Source organism: Notolepis coatsorum (assembly GCF_963971535.1).
Source record: "Notolepis coatsorum genome assembly, chromosome: 10".
NCBI classification, from domain to species: Eukaryota; Metazoa; Chordata; class Actinopteri; order Aulopiformes; family Paralepididae; genus Notolepis; species Notolepis coatsorum.
Genome location: NC_140174.1, coordinates 13,092,503 through 13,109,400, shown reverse-complemented (window position 1 = coordinate 13,109,400; position 16,898 = coordinate 13,092,503). Strand labels below are relative to the sequence as shown.

Below are 16,898 nucleotides of genomic sequence, written 5' to 3'. Positions count from 1 at the left end.
AAAAGGTACATATAATAATTACTTATTACATTTATGATTTGAATTGAATGCTCTTGTAAGGCAAATGAGTACTAGGGCTGGGCGATATGGCCTAAATATGATATCACGATATTTTCTGACCTTTCGGCGATACACGATACGCATCACGATGTTTTTCTTTTTTTCCCCAAACAATTCATTATGAGGCTTACCAAGACAGTATTTGAGTTTGCAAGCTAACATTAAAGACAAAATAAAATACCCATGCATTTAGCATTTTTATATTATATATTAGATTTAGATTATTGGATTATTAGATTATATATTGCATATATTTAGCAATGAGATATTATATAATTTAGATATGAAATATGATGAATCTAAAATGGGGGACCCTGATGTAAACAAGACGAAAGTCTTTCGCTGGTCTGCATCCCCTTAACAATTGTATGTATTGAGCTGTACTGTACCCATTCTGCAATATGTTAATAAAGTTTTAAATCAATCAATCAATCAATCAATAGGATTTTTGCATTTTTATGAAACTACTGTATATTTGTATGTCTCTAAATGTTTTGATGAATTGAAAATGGAGGACCCTTATGTAAAAAAGCCGAAAGTCTTTTTCTGGTCTTCATCCTCCAGTCAGTCCACTGTTGTTGTATTGAGCTGTACTGTATTGTACCCATTCTGCAATCGTTAATAACGTTCATTCGTTCAATCATTCAGCCGGCAACATAATAATTTTGATTGACAGTCGAGTCTGCCAATTACGTCACACCGCTTGTACCCGCCCTGCTGTTCTTAGCACCAATCGGCAAGCAGCGCTATTCTTTTTTTACTTCCTGAATGCCCTCCTTGATTTTAACGAGAGCTCAGCTCAACGACAACAACAACAGCTCACCGCAGCCGACGAGTGATTACTAGCGCACCGCAGCATGACAACGAGGCATAATGATTTTACTGCAACAAATGTTATAATAAAAGCCTTTCCATACATCTGTCTGATTGAAAACTTTATTAACAGACCGCAGAATGGGCACGCACAACTCGGCACGGACTGAGATATGAACAGTAACGCTTGCTATCTATGTCGTCATTGGACGTTGCTATGTTTGGGTAAATACGCTGATGTGTAACTATATAACGTGTAACTATATAATGTTGATGCCACAAAACGAATGCCTTTGTTAATCATACGTACTAACTTTGATGCAGTAGTGTGTGTGTGGGAGCGGCGTTGTTCAAAAGTTTGAACGGGGTGGACCAGATTGACGCGACACAATCCTCTTGGGCAAAACATCACGATATCCACGATACGTTAAAAAAGTGTATCGTTAATGAACTGTACCCGATATTTATATAATATCGTCATATCGCCCAGCCCTAATGAATACTCGTATGCAAATCAACACTGAATGTCCAATCTCTGGTTACACAGGAAGCAAGTATACAACCTGGCTCTTAGGGGATTATAGCGATGGTCACTTAATGATTATAGCTGGATAATATACTGAAGGGGTCCCGCCGGTTGTAAGCCAGTAAGGGGGGTAGGAGAGCCGTCGGCTGTATCCCGTCTGGTCAACGATTTCCAGGGAGAATTCAGGTACAGAAAACAGTGCCCGTGGAACCTTGATCCACAGATGAATACACTTGGGCTCTCTTGTAGACGATAGCTGTAGCTGTCGCTGTCGGTCCACAACGAAGAAGAAGCGAGGCGACCTCAGTCTGGTCTGAGCGCCGTCTCACCTTGGCTCCTCTCGGGGTAAATCCAACACTCACCGGTGTTGGCGATTATCCGCTCCACAAATCAAAGCACCAAAGCAAATAGATATTCCATGCCGTATAGGGCTCAGCAGTCGTCGGGGTAGGTAATCCAATGTGCAGGTCCACTTGTCCTCGCCCAGAACTCCTCGGATGAAAGCACCACGCGTGGTCTGCCCAGCCTGGTTAAGACTCTAGATAACGCGAGGAAACGATGGGGGTGCTGCTCACTTTAGAACTCTAACCGAACGATGCACCATACATAATAGACTATTATTACTTAATAGAAATACGGTGCCAAACTCTGGCAATTCAGCTATTAATTCGCACGAGGTCTCACTGCTATTCTAAGGCCAAACAGGCCGTACTACACCGCACGCGGTATCGTGGGGTGAAGCTTCACGTCTTGTTACTTAGTTGGGTAGAAGGGTAAAGGACTAAGAGGAATTCTACATTTCTTGCGCCATATTTATATGCACAGTGGACAAGTAGTGCCGCTCTGCTTTCGGTAGCCGTATTCCTGCGCGGAGCTGAGGCTAGTAAAGGCATGTCTCGTCGGTACCTTTGAACTTGAACGCCAGGGGCTTGTCCCTGGCGCCTGGTCCTTTTGTCCAATAAGAGAATGAACTATTATGGGCTGTAGTAGAATAAAGGGATATTCAGTGTATATGTACAAGGAATATACAAGGGATATCAAACGATATACAAATACTATTAAATATATATCCATAAATAAATATATATATTCGGTTTAATCTGATCCTTCACAACATCTAGACTATTTTAAAATAGACGGTAATAAAAGAGTAACATGAATGAATACAGCATTGGAGTCGTGGTTGTGAACAGATCTCTCAGAACTGTAATCACCATTTATCCAGTTCAGGTAGTTTGCCAGAATTCTTGCCCTTCTTCCAGAGGGATTTGGCCTCCAGCACTTCCCAGTATTTGCCGTACAGCTCCCTCCAGACGGCTGGGTCCTCACACGCAAACATGGCAGCAGGTTGTTAGAGGCCTGACGCCTGAGACTATAATGACCTGCAGATACGTAAGAAAGGAAAGAACGGTCTCACCAATGGCCTCAGTGCACGTGCTCGTGTACGGGAGGTATCGTGAGTAATATAATATCCACAGTCACCATCACAAACAGTACTGTATTTGAAAATCTGGTATGTCATAATAAATGTATAGATATAGCAGTACTGTCTATCTGTATGTCATATATGTTACGATGAATTGAAAATGGGGGACCCTGATGTAAACAAGACGAAAGTCTTTCTCTGGTCTGCACCCCCTTAACAATTGTATGTATTGAGCTGTACTGTACCCATTCTGCAATCTGTTAATAAAGTTTTCAATCAATCAATCAAAACCATGGACTTCAAGTGTTGTGAAGTGACTGTGGCACGTAGCGATACTGCGAGTCAAGAAACCTGTGTGAAAGTGTATTAGGAATCACCAAAAACCACAGCACAGATAACTAGAGCAGTTGAATAAAAATGTCCTAAATCCCTGCTCAACTCAAATCAAATGGAAACACAATGCATGTGTTCGTTCTGATAAATAGATCAACATTGCCACCTTGTGGCGTATGTGCGGCACTGCGCTCTGCTACCTGAGTGAAAACTCTTAACTCGTTTTCAATCTGATCAATGATCCAATGCTGCCACCTTGTGGCGAATGTGCAACACTGCGCTATTGTTTGATCAGAGCGCGAGTCAGCGGACTCCCTCAGCTGCTTTGATTGATTGATTGAAAAGTTTATTAACAGATTGCAGAATGGGTACAGTACAGTACATCTCAATACATACAATTGTTAAGGGGATGCAGACCAGAGAAAGACTTTCGTCTTGTTTACACCAGGGTCCCCCATTTTCAATTCATCATAACATATATGACATACAGATAGACAGTACTGCTACATCTATACATTTATGACATATCAGATTTGCAAAAACAGTACTGTTTGTGATACAAAAGTGTCCAGAAAAGGAGTGTATATACATTTGGCGTAGAAGCTGTACATTGGAGGAGGTTGGTGGGGTGGGGTTGGGTGAGGGCTGTACATTGATTGATTGAAAACTTTATTAACAGATTGCAGAATGGGTACAATACAGTACAGCTCAATACACACAATTGTTAAGGGGATGCAGACCAGAGAAAGACTTTAGTCTTGTTTACATCAGGGTCTCCCATTTTCAATTAATCAGGACATATATGACATACATGACATACAGATAGTCAGTACTGCTACATCTATACATTTATGACATACCAGATTTGCAAATACAGTACTGTTTGTGATACAGAAGGAGTCAGGAAAAGGGAGTATATACATTTGACGTAGAAACTACATTGGAGGTTGGGTGGGGGGGGTTGGGTACACTGGGATATTGACAACCATACTGGGTAATCTACATTGGAGGTGGTTGGGGGGGGGGGCACACTGTATATACAAGCAAAACTGTACATTGAGGGGGGGGGGGGGGACACTGTACAAACAAACAAACACTGTTCGTATATAGCGCAAGTCAAGCGGACTCACTCAGCTGCAACACCAGTAGCAATCTTCTGGAACATGGCGAATCCCTCACTCGTGTAACGGTCAATAAAATAACATGAAATAAACAACGTACAATCAAATGACAATATTTAATACCCAACAACACACAAAAGATCCTGGTCAGACAGGTTATGTCACGTGGTCGGCTCACCAAACACCGCTCACTACAGAGGAATTAGGAATAATTAGTTTATAGGTCAACTTATGATGACATTACAGTATGCAGCGGCTGCTCTGAACTGGTGCTCGACAACAAGTAGGCCAAGTTGCCTTCTCCCAGTGCGACACTGTACTTGAAGATGTGGTTATCTTAAGGCAGGAGTCCTTAAGATTAGGAGTCCTGCCGCAGGACGTATCAAGCAGCCTATTGTAGCTCTATAGACCAAGAACTAGAACAAAGAGTCACTGGACGATCACCAGCCAGCATCTTTAGTTAGACTCCAGGAGGTGTTTTGCAACGTTTTTCCTTTGGGACTTTCGCCGATACAAAACATAAATATAGTATTACGTAAATATATATACGTATGGCTATAACCTAACGTACATTATGTACCTTTTATCCTCGAGATTAGTACTTTATTTTTACGTTTTCTGATGAGACCGCGACGCAGCCCACCCACCAGCATGATCAACTGTTTGTTTTTATTTTATAGAAAGGTGTTGAAAAAGTGATTCAGGGGTTCTTGCACTTTCACCCACCCACCCCAAAAAAAAGTATTTATCCCCAAATATGGTAGTCATTTGAAAAGAAACCTTGAATATAATAAACAATTTTCAATGTGCTAAATGGCCAATGAAAACAAAACTAAAACTAAACAACTTTGAGAACAAAACAGACCCGACATGCAACTATCAATGCTTGGAGGGGTCTCCAGTCCCATAATCCATCCTGGTGCTGTTATGTTGAAATGTTAAAGGTTAAGGTCAATATTCCAATGTACAGTTTTGCTTGTTTGTAGTCCCCCCCCCCCCCAATGTAAATTACCTAGTATGGTTGTCAATATCCCAATGTAGTTTTGCTTGTACAGTTGTACAGTCCCCCCCCCCCCCCCCACACACAACCCCACCCAACCTCCTCCAATGTACAGTTTCTACGTCAAATGTATATACTCCCTTTTCTGGACTCTTTTTGTATCACAAACAGTACTGTATTTGCAAATCTGGTATGTCATAAATGTATAGATGTAGCAGTACTGTCTATCTGTATGTCATATATGTCCTGATGAATTGAAAATGGGGGATCCTGATGTAAACAAGACGAAAGTCTTTCTCTGGTCTGCATCCTTGTGTGTATTGAGCTGTACTGTATTGTACCCATTCTGCAATCTGTTAATAAAGTTTTCAATCAATAAGAATATTAAACCTGAAAGAGGGGGATGCCACTGATTTTATTTAAAAAAAATGTAAAGACATTGTCATTCCTGTGGCGGCTTGGTCTGTATCAGTGAACATAAAGAATTAACTGGGAAGAGATGGAAAAGGGAGACTGTTTTTGTGTTATACATTTTTAAAGTTTTAATTGTTATTTATTTTATATGAGTCTACTTTTTCAGTTTTATAGACTGTTTGAGTGAAATTGTGTTGCTAGGGAACAGCTTGAACCTAAGTTTATTTCCTGGTAGTTTTCAAGGAAATTATAAAAGAAGGAAGGGTCATCATCACATCAGAATACTACTAATGCTATTCTGTTCTATGCTCTGCTTGGTGTCAGTTCTATTGAAGCCTGTATTAAAATTCTAAATATACAAGCTATCTGAGGAAATATATACCAATATATCAAACGTTAGCTAGTTAACAAGGCAACACATTGCAGATGATTCTGACATCCGAGGTAATAACCTGTTCAAACGAGGCATCATCCCATTCAACTCAATGTCAGCCGAACTGAACCTTCACACGCTTCACACGACAAAGGGTTAACCCTTTCACAACCATAACAATAAAAGGAACTTGAACTTGAACCACACTAGTGGTAGTGGTAGTGAAAGGGTTAATAAAGGTTCACTTGGTCGTCCTCTTCTTACGGGGTTTTTGGTCTGAGTCCTCGTCGTCCTTGTCGTCATGGACACCGCTGCCCGTCACGTCGACCGAGAGGTGGAGCGGGATCTGCAGCTGATTGGCTACCGTCCATGTCCACAGACACAACTCTACCCTGTGGGGCGTCCAGTCCGGCTGGATGTCCTCTGAGGAGGAGGAGGAGGAGAAGCAGACATCACGTCAGGACAGACATCAGCGACATGTTGAAAAGAGCCTTCATAAAACAACAAACGCAAATAAGCTCAACTCTCACTAGATTATGATCAACGGTGTCTTTTTACTTTCTCATCACAGCAAAGAGAGACAGTGTAAACTAGGACTGGGTGATTAATCCAGTTTCAATTTTCAATTTTGGTTTCCCACAATCATGAAAACAAGATAATCGAGGTAAAATTATTATTGTGCAGCATGCCGTGTTGCTCTCATTCTGTCTCATGTTGTAAATGCAGCACACCCTTCCTTCGCGCACACACACACACCAAGCCCAAACAGTAGTTTAAGCTGGTGTTGAGAGGGAGGAGGGGCCACAGTGCGTTTCTCCAGTTATTTCTAAGCGTCCTTGGACTCCTTGGTAAGTTGTAGAAGATGACAGAAAGACATGACTTTGGTCGAGAAGAAAGGTAAAACTAATCGAGTCGTCGTCATATGATGTTTTCAAATGAGTGAGTAATCGTGTTTAATAATCGTGATTTTTGCCATAATCAAGCAGCCCTAGTATACATACACATAACAGTATACACATGCAGGCACTGCAGTAAACCAGTACAGGTTACATACTTGGAAAGTACAGCAGTATTACTGCAATAAGTCCAACCTAACCTCTCAGCCACTACCTCACCTTCGTTGAGTGTTTGTATGCACTCCACCATCTTGTCCAGGTAGAGGGCGTAGTGCTTGGCTGTGTTCTGGAGCCTCAGCCCAGGTACACTTTCCACTGCCTCATCAGCCATGAACGCTACCTGGTCCGGCGCCCCGGCTGCCAGCACAGCTGCAGATCAAAACAAACCATCAGGCCACGCTACACTGGATACATCCTAGGGAAGCTTCCCCTATATCTTTCCAATCTAATTAGCTTAGCCTCTAGCAGCTACCATACCAGGTCCACAAGATGGCTACTTAAAAAATAAAAATAAAAAGAGAATACACACTGAACTAGGAAGAACAGCTTTTTCAAGCTTCGCACCTTGGGCATGGAATGGGCTACAGGACCATATCCACTTAGATACCCTGGTCTCGCTCTGCAAATTTAAATCTGTATTACATAACTTCCTACAAGAAGAATGTCGCTGCTTTCTGTAGTCGGGTCCCAACTGCAAAATTACTGTATTACCCTGTATTTTACTGTCATACACTTTTACTATTATGTAGACTATTCTGTTTTGTGTTTTTGTGTTTACATGTGATGTAATGTATATTGTATACATGCACTTTTATTATGTTCTTGTGTGATGTATCACACATTTTATTGCTGTCTGATATATTGCAAATGTTATTGCTGTCATATTGGCCAGGTCTCCCTTGCAAAAGAGATCTTGTATCTCAATGGGAGTTCCTGGTTAAATAAAGTAAAAAAAAAAAAGAAAAAACACTGCAGGCGAAAGTAGCCCCAAATCTGATTTCTTTGCTCATCATATGTGACTCAGATAAATTTTTTTAATGGCACAAATCACATGGAGTCTGATGTTTTCAACCATGCAAGGTGCCAACCTGCTCATCGGGAGCAGTTAGGGGTTAAGTGTCTTGCTCAAGGACACTTCGACACGCTGCCGGGAGGAGAGGGGAATCAAACCGGGAACTTTCCGACTACCAGACGACCGCTCTACCTCCTGAGCAACTTGTTCCCCCAAATGTGAGGAACAAATTGTAAAGCACTTTGGATAAAAGCTGTATATAAATGCACCATTTACCATTCATAATGTGAACAGCCAAACAAACGAGAAAAAAAATCCGATCTAAGCAATAAATCAGAATTGAGCAGTAAGACTTGCAGTGTGAACGCAACCACTGTGGCCCCCAGACCACGCGCGGTCAATATGTTTCCTGCATATTAACTACACCCCAAACAGAGCCTGGAGCCTCACAGACGCTCGGTCCTGCCGGCTAAGCTCTTTATTCCCGCGTACTTAATGAGAAGGCAATAAGTCAGTCCATTACGAGGGTCACTGAGACAATTATCCAGGGTGAATTGTTTTCCCGACTAATCTACTGAGAGGACACACACACACAAGTTCCACAGTATCAACAGACCAGAGAGTGTGTGGCGTGTGGCACCCACCTGAGGCCATGGCGGGGCCCAGGCCCTTGAGGAGGCAAAGCTCCGCGATGGCAGCCTGGGTGTCGGGGAGGAGGCTGAACGCCATCCTGGAACACGCATCCACCGCATACTTGGTGTTGGTGGCCACCAGCTCCTGCTGCCAAGGGCGGAACTTCCCCCTCTGCACCAATCAGGGGAGGAGAGAGAGAGAACACATGGGGCCAATCAGGGAGGAGAGAGAGAGATAGAAAGAACACATGGGGCCAATCAGGGAGGGGAGGAGAGAGAGAACACATGGGGCCAATCAGGGGAGAGAGAGAGGGAACACATGGGGCCAATCAGGGGAGAGAGAGAGAGCCGACAGGGCGGTTTGTATCGAGTGCTGCTCACCGGCGGTAGACGATATCTGGAAAGAGTTGATGGCCTTATTTCCACACTAAACATATTTCAGAAATGGTATAATATCTGGCTGTATTGAGCTCATGTGGGATTATTATGACTTTATAATGTGTATAACTTGTGCCTCATCTTCATTACATAACGTTTAACCGATAAGGCATATAGACCCTCATCTGCACCTTTGTTTACACTGTTTATTTTTCATCATATTTGTATATTCAGATCAAATTTTATTGCCTATATTTATGTCTTTCTACTATTACCCTGCGTGTACCTGTACCTCCCCTCCCCCATGCCGATTATTCTTTTCAATAAAGGAATATCTTGTCTCATCTCATCATTAGCTATGTTCAGCCTGGCTGGGCCTAGCCATGGTCTAGCAGCATGGTATGGTACGGTTGGGTTTGTGTCTCCATTGTGTTTCTTGTAACCTCTCCGGTTGCTAGGCAACCTTTTCAAAATGTACATGATTACCACGATGATACAATGCTCCTAGCCGGCTTTTGGCTCACCTTGTGAAAGGTGGCTGTCTCAGCCGAGGATCCAGCCAGGTTTGGCCAGGTTCTAACAACAACACGGTGTGCCAGACGAGGCCACAGCACGGCTAAACCCTGGCTAGTGGAGACAAGGCCACAGTGCAGCTAAACCCTGGCTAGTGGAGACGAGGCCACAGCACGGCTAAACCCTGGCTAGTGGAGACAAGGCCACAGCACGGCTAAACCCTGGCTAGTGGAGACGAGGCCACAGCACGGCTAAACCCTGGCTAGTGGAGACGAGGCCAGTGCGGCTAAACCCTGGCTAGTGGAGACGAGGCCACAGCACGGCTAAACCCTGGCTAGTGGAGACAAGGTCACAGCACGGCTAAACCCTGGCTAGAGGAGACGAGGCCACAGTGCGGCTAAACCCTGGCTAGAGACGACGAGGCCACAGCTCGGCTAAACCCTGGCTAGAGACAACGAGGCCACAGCGCGGCTAGACCCTGGCTAGTGGAGACAAGGCCACAGCTCGGCTAAACCCTGGCTAGTGGAGATGAGGCCACAGCACGGCTAAACCCTGGCTAGTGGAGACTAGGCCACAGCTCGGCTAAACCCTGGCTAGTGGAGACAAGGCCACAGCACGGCTAAACCCTGGCTAGTGGAGACAAGGCCACAGCACGGCTAAACCCTGGCTAGTGGAGACTAGGCCACAGCTCTGCTAAACCCTGGCTAGTGGAGATAAGGCCACAGCACGGCTAAACCCTGGCTAGTGGAGATGAGGCCACAGCACGGCTAAACCCTGGCTAGTGGAGATGAGGCATTATACTTACAGTGAGCTTCCACTCCATTATTTTAATCAGCTCTGACCGAGCGATATATCTGGTGGGTCGACTGGCGATGACAGCAGGCAGCACCTCCTGATACCTGGGCAGTGACACAGGTCAGAGGTCACATGCCTTTCTTCTTCTGACTAGATCAGGTTAAATTGAATAATAATAATAATAATAAACGTTATTTGTATAGCACCTTTCATACAAGAATTGCAGCTCAAAGTGCTTCACAGCAGCAAAAAATACAAAGTCAAGGTAAGGCACAGAACACCAAATCACATCAAGAGCAATGCATAAATTGCAGACATAAAATAAGTATAAAACAAGCATGAAATAGATAGCAGCAAAATAGACAAAGTCAAGGTAAGACACAGAACCCCAAATCACCTAGTTTTTTCATATTAGGCTCTAACATCGCAATAGGCCCCTTTGTTTATGGTTTGATTATCACTGACACATAATATAGACTATTTTAAAATAGACGGTAATAAAAGAGTAATATAGAATGGACAGAGTAAAATGAATGAATACAGCACTGGAGTCATGGTTGTGAACAGATCTCTCAGACTGTAATCACCATTTATCCAGTTCCAGTAGTTTGCCAGAATTCTTGCCCTTCTTCCGGAGGGATTTGGCCTCCAGCACTTCCCAGTATTTACCGTACAGCTCCCTCCAGGCGGCTGGGTCCTCACACGCAAACATGGCAGCAGGTTGTTAAGAGGCCTGACTATAGACCTGCAGAGATACGTAAGAAAGGAAAGAACATTCATGTAGCGGAGTAATATCCACAGTCACCATGGACTTCAAGTGTGTTGTGAAGTGACTGTGGCACGTAGCGATACTGCGAGTCAAGAAACCTGTGTGAAAGTGTATTAGGAATCACCAAAAACCACAGTACAGATAACTAGAGTAGTTGAATAAAAATGTCCTAAATCCCTGCTCAACTCAAATAAAAAATGGGAACACAATCAGTGTTCGTTCTGATAAATAGATCAACATTGCCACCTTGTGGCGTATGTGCGGTACTGCGCTCTGCTACTTGAGTGAAAACTCTTAACTCGTTTTCAATCTGATAAATGATCCAATGCCGCCACCTTGTGGCGAATGTGCAACACTGCGCTATTGTTTGATCAGAGCGCGAGTCGGCGGACTCCCTCAGCTGCAACACTGCGCTCGGGACTGTTCATATAGCGCGAGTCAAGCGGACTCCCTCAGCTGCAACACCAGTAGCAATCTTCTGGAACGTGGCGAATCCCTCACTCGTGTAAATTACTGGTCAATATATCCTGGTCAGACCGGCTCATCATACAGACATACACCGCTCACGACAGAAGAATTAGGAATAATTAGCCTACTAGCATGTTAGCTAGTTATATACATTTGTCACGAACTCACTTAATTATTATTTTAACACATTTACCATACGGTCGCTACATTCTACCATTTATTTTCCACATGTCTACATTAATAATTCCAACTAGTAGTGAGTTAAACATTCAGGAATATTATGTTCATTCTGGGTGTACTGTATGTGAACCTACCACGGGCTGGTTCCTCGTGTAATGGACCTGGTACCACGCTAATGTGTTGCGTTGTAGCTCACAAGGAAACGCCCACCAACCAATAAGAATCCCTAGAACAATTAAACGTCATTCTATTGGGTCTTATATTTACCTTGACAAGTGGAATCACCTATTAAACTCTGTTACCATCCCCCCCTGCTGAATTCCACTTGCCCACACACTCCCAACAGAGAAAAGGAAAGCAAACAAAGAAAATATCAAACCAGGAAGCTGAACACAAACCCTACCAGGCACAAAACACTACAGCATAATACAAATGACATTAAAAAAAACATCACATCTTATAAAAAAAAGAATTCTAAGTCTAATTTGAGGATGCAGACCCTGCAATAAAACAGTCACACGTAGGTATCACAAACAGTACTGTATTTGCAAATCTGGTATGTCATAAATGTATAGATGTAGCAGTAGGCCTACTGTCTATCTGTATGTCATGTATGTCATATATGTTACGATGAATTGAAAATGGGGGACCCTGATGTAAACAAGACGAAAGTCTTTCTCTGGTCTGCATCCCCTTAACAATTGTGTGTATTGAGCTGTACTGTACTGTACCCATTCTGCAATCTGTTAATAAAGTTTTCAATCAATCAATCAAAGTCCAGTCAAAAGACTATTCTTCACAAGAATTAGAAAAGCAATTGGTCGGCCAAACCCCTTACTCCTCATAGGCGAAACATGCCTGTTACATGTTAAATATACATTATGACTGTTATTAACAGCTCAAACTAAACCCAAAACATCCAGAGACCGGATCCCTCCCCAGAAACCAGCCTCCCATCAACACCATGTGAGACTCACTCACAAAAGGCACGGTAAAAAAAATTCTCATCTCTTTCCTTTGACTAGAATAAAGATCTTCTTCTTCTTCTTCTGGCGTGTGTCTTTAGACCTGCAGCTCCGTTGAGGCAAGCCAGGCCAACGTTTCATCGTCCAGTTCCATCAGTTCCCCTACCCAACCCCCCCCACATCCAATGTACAGCCCCACCCCACCTACCCAACCTCCTCCAATGCACAGTTTCTATGTCAAATGTATATACACTCTTTTTCTGGATTTTTTTAGTATCACAAACAGTACTGTATTTGAAAATCTGGTATGTCATAAATGTATAGATGTAGCAGTACTCAAGTTCAAGTTCAAGTTCTTTAATAGTTGTCATACAGAAGTACAGAATACTTTCATACAAAATGCTTCTTACTGTTACGCTCCAGAGACTGTGCTAGACAGGATAGTATCAAATAACATAATAACATAATATAGCATGAATTTAGAAGAAGAAAATGAGGTCACAGTGTTCGGTATAGACATATGTACAATGTTCTGAGTTACCATATAATATACAATACACAATACTATGCAGTGTACTAATGTACAGTACTATCTAGTGCAAAGCAGAAATGGGATGAGGTACAATTTTAGGTACAATTTACAGTAAGGTGTACGAGTTGTAGTGCAATCCTTCATCCATAAATATAAAGTGTGGGGAGTGGGTGCTACAGTGTGTTTGTTTAAAGTGGGTGTGTGCTATAAGTGTGTGGAGTGGGTGCTACAGTGTGTTTGTTTAAAGTGAGTGTGTGCGTGTGGATGTGTGTGCTATGTGCGTTTGGTGGTTGTTGTTGTGTAGTGTTCATTCATTGTTCGTTTAGCAGCCTGATGGCCTGGGGATAGAAGCTTTTTCTGAGTCTTTCTGTGCTCGCCTTGAGACTCCTGTATCGCTTGCCTGACCGCAGCAGTTCAAAGAGGCAGTTGTTCGGGTGACTGGAGTCTTTAATGATTCTCTTAGCCTTGCCCTTGCAACGCTTGTAGTAAATGTTCTGGAGGGTGGGGAGCCCCCCTCCAATTGTGCGTTCGGCTGAACGTGTCACTCTTTGTAGTCTGCTTTGGTCTTGTGCAGTGCTATTCCCAAACCAGGAGGTGATGTTGCCGGTCAAGATGCTCTCTATTGTACATGAGTAGAAGTTCTTAAGGATCTTCTGGCTGACTTGGAACTTCCTTAGGCGCCTGAGGAAGTAGAGGCGTTGTCGTGCCTTCTTCACAACACTGTTAATGTGTGTGGTCCATGTCAAGTCCTCGGATATGTAGGCTCCGAGGTACTTAAAGCTGTTGACTCTCTCAACCGGTGCCCCGTCGATGCTGAGGGGGCTGTAGTCCTTGACCCCCGACCTCCTGAAGTCCACAATCATCTCCTTTGTTTTGCTGACGTTCAGGGAGAGGCTGTTTTCCTGGCACCATCCCGCCAGGACCTTGACCTCTTCCAGGTAGGCCCTCTCGTCGTTGGCAGAGATCAGGCCCACCACCACTGTGTCGTCAGCAAATTTGACGATTGTATTGCTACTCCGCTGAGCCACACAGTCGTGTGTGTACAGGGAGTAGAGGAGGGGACTCAGAACACAGCCCTGGGGGGCCCCTATGTTGAGGGTGATGGATGAGGAGGTGCAGTAGCCTGCTCTCACCACCTGGGGTCTGCCAGTCGGGAAGTCCAAGACCCACTGGCAGAGGTCATAGCCCAAGCCCAGGTCCCTGAGCTTGGCTATGAGTATGGAGGGGACTATGGTATTGAATGCCGAGCTGTAGTCGATGAATAGCATTCTCACATAGTTCCCCTGCCTCTTGTCCAGGTGTGATGCTGCTGTGTGCAGCACATGGGATATGGCGTCCTCCGTGGACCTGTTGGGGCGGTATGCAAATTGCAGGGGGTCCATGTTGATGGGGAGGGAGGAGCAGATGTAGCCCTTTACTAGCTTCTCGAAGCACTTCATGGCTATGGAGGTGAGAGCTACAGGGCGGTAGTCGTTGAGGCAAGCAGGCTTGGATTTTTTGGGTACAGGGATAATAGTGGACTTCTTCAGGCAGGTGGGGATGACAGCCTGTTCTAAGGACAGGTTAAATATGTCAGTGAATACTGGGGCCAGTTGGTCGGCACAGACTTTTAGGACGCGGCCGGGGATGCCGTCTGGACCTGCTGCCTTCCTGATATTCACTTTTTTAAAGGTCCGCCTCACCTCATGCTCTGTTACCCTGAACTAAACACTGCGCCTCCATCAGCAGCCGACCCCCCCCCCCCCATTGCCGAGGCTTGTGAGCTGGTGTTGTTATTACCAGCATCAAACCTCGCATAGAAGGTATTGAGGTCATTTGCTAAGGAGATGTCACTGTTCAGTTTGAGGGAGGCGCCTTTGTAGTCTGTCATCGTTTTGAGCCCCTGCCACATAGCTCTAGAGTCAGCTTGTTCAAACTGGAGTTCAATTTTATCCCTGTAGCGTCGTTTGGCCTCTGACACAGTCCTCCTTACGTTGTATCGCGCCACCTTGTGGTCATTCATGTTGCCTGCCTCTAGGCCGTCGTTGTATGCTTTGGTGCGCTCTCTCAGAGCTTCACGGACGGATTTGTCTACCCAGGGTTTTTGATTTGGGTAAACTTTCATTTTGGTAGTGGGGATTGTTTCTTTCACCCTAGTACAAACATAGTCCAGCACTGTCTCCGTGTAGGCATTAATGTTATCTGTGTCGCGGAACACATTCCAGTCTGTGTTGTGAAACACTGACCGGATCGTATCCTCTGACGTCACATCCCATTTCTGCACCTCTCGCGAGATTACGGGAGTACTTTTAATTCTCTGTCTGTACTTCGGTGTAAGAAAAATTGATGCGTGATCTGACTTACCGAAGCCACTATCAGAATGAGCCTTGTAGCCACCTTTAAATTGCGTGTAACAGTGATCTAGGATGTTACCGCCTCTGGTGTTGCAAGTCACATGCTGATAGAAGTCGGGCAATACCTTTCTCAGATTGGCGCTATTGAAATCTCCCAGAACTAAAATGGCGGCGTTAACATTCGCCTCTTGGATTCTATTTACCTCGTCGTGTAGTCTGGAGAGCGCAACCTTGTTGCTGGCTTCAGCTTGCGGTGGAATATACACTCCGACCAGGACGATCGCCGTTAACTCCCTCGGGAGGAAGAAAGGACGACACTTGATGGTTATATATTCCAGTTCTGGGGAGCAGTGGTTGGATAATTCCTTCACGTTAGTTGGGTCACTCCAATTTTTGTTCAACATGAAGGCAATACCTCCTCCACGTTGTTTACCGGATTCTGCTGTTCTATCCTTGCGGTGAATGAAGAAATGATCGGCCGGTTGGATGGCGTGGTCTGGGACTTCTGGCGCCAGCCACGTCTCGATGAAGCAGAGAACGTTACAGTCCCTAACGTCTCTCTGGAATTGAATCCTTGCTCGGATGTCGTCTAGTTTATTGTCTATTGATTGTACATTGGCTAGCAATATACTGGGTAGTGGTGTCCTGTGCCGCCTGGTTCTCAGCCTGTTACGGACTCCAGCTCTCTTTCCTCGCCGTCTGGGTCCTTTGTCCCTGGGGGCGAGATCCGGTCCTGATGTCCTCAAGATCTCAACGGGCCATTGTTGCGGTTCAGAGAGCTGATCCAGAGAGTAATCCAGTCGGTAAGTTTCCCGTAATCCAATGTCTATAAGTGACTGACGGTCATACACATTAAATGCACCTACTGTTGGTACAGACAAAACTCTTAAAACTATAAATATTAACAAAAGTATGCACAGTCTCGACGGAGCGCACAGACAGGCAGCCGGACGTAGCGGCGCCATCTTTGTCTATCTGTATGTCGTGTGTGTCATATGATGAATTGAAAATGGGGGACCCTGATGGAAACAAGATGAAAGTCTTTCTCAGGTCTGCATCCTCTTAACAATTGTTTGTATTGAGCTGTACTGTACTGTACCCATTCTGCAATCTGTTAATAAACTTTTCAATCAATCAATCAATCAGACCGCGTTCTCCATACGGTGGCCGGTGTTTGGGGAAACTGGTGATGATATGGTCCACAGTCTGTGCAGGGGCTCCACACTCGCATGAGGCACTGTCCTTGAGGCCCCACCTCTTCATTGAGGCGCCGTAGCGTCCGACGCCGGTCCTTAGGCGGTTGAGGGTTGTCCACTGCTTCCGGGGCAAGTCCTGACCAGGGACGTCCAGAGGGTCATT

At 44.5% G+C, this 16,898-nt stretch overlaps 1 protein-coding gene across 1 annotated transcript; it reads right to left on the bottom strand.

The window, feature by feature from the left end:
* Positions 1-6,307: 6,307 nt before the first annotated feature.
* LOC311235448 (uncharacterized protein) lies at positions 6,308-11,004 on the bottom strand (the record flags this gene model as incomplete). Its single annotated transcript, XM_084322909.1, has 5 exons — positions 6,308-6,489; positions 7,182-7,331; positions 8,619-8,778; positions 10,303-10,396; positions 10,880-11,004. 5 exons carry the CDS (start codon positions 11,002-11,004, stop codon positions 6,308-6,310), a joined length of 711 nt encoding a protein of 236 aa, XP_084179035.1.
* Positions 11,005-16,898: the final 5,894 nt, after the last annotated feature.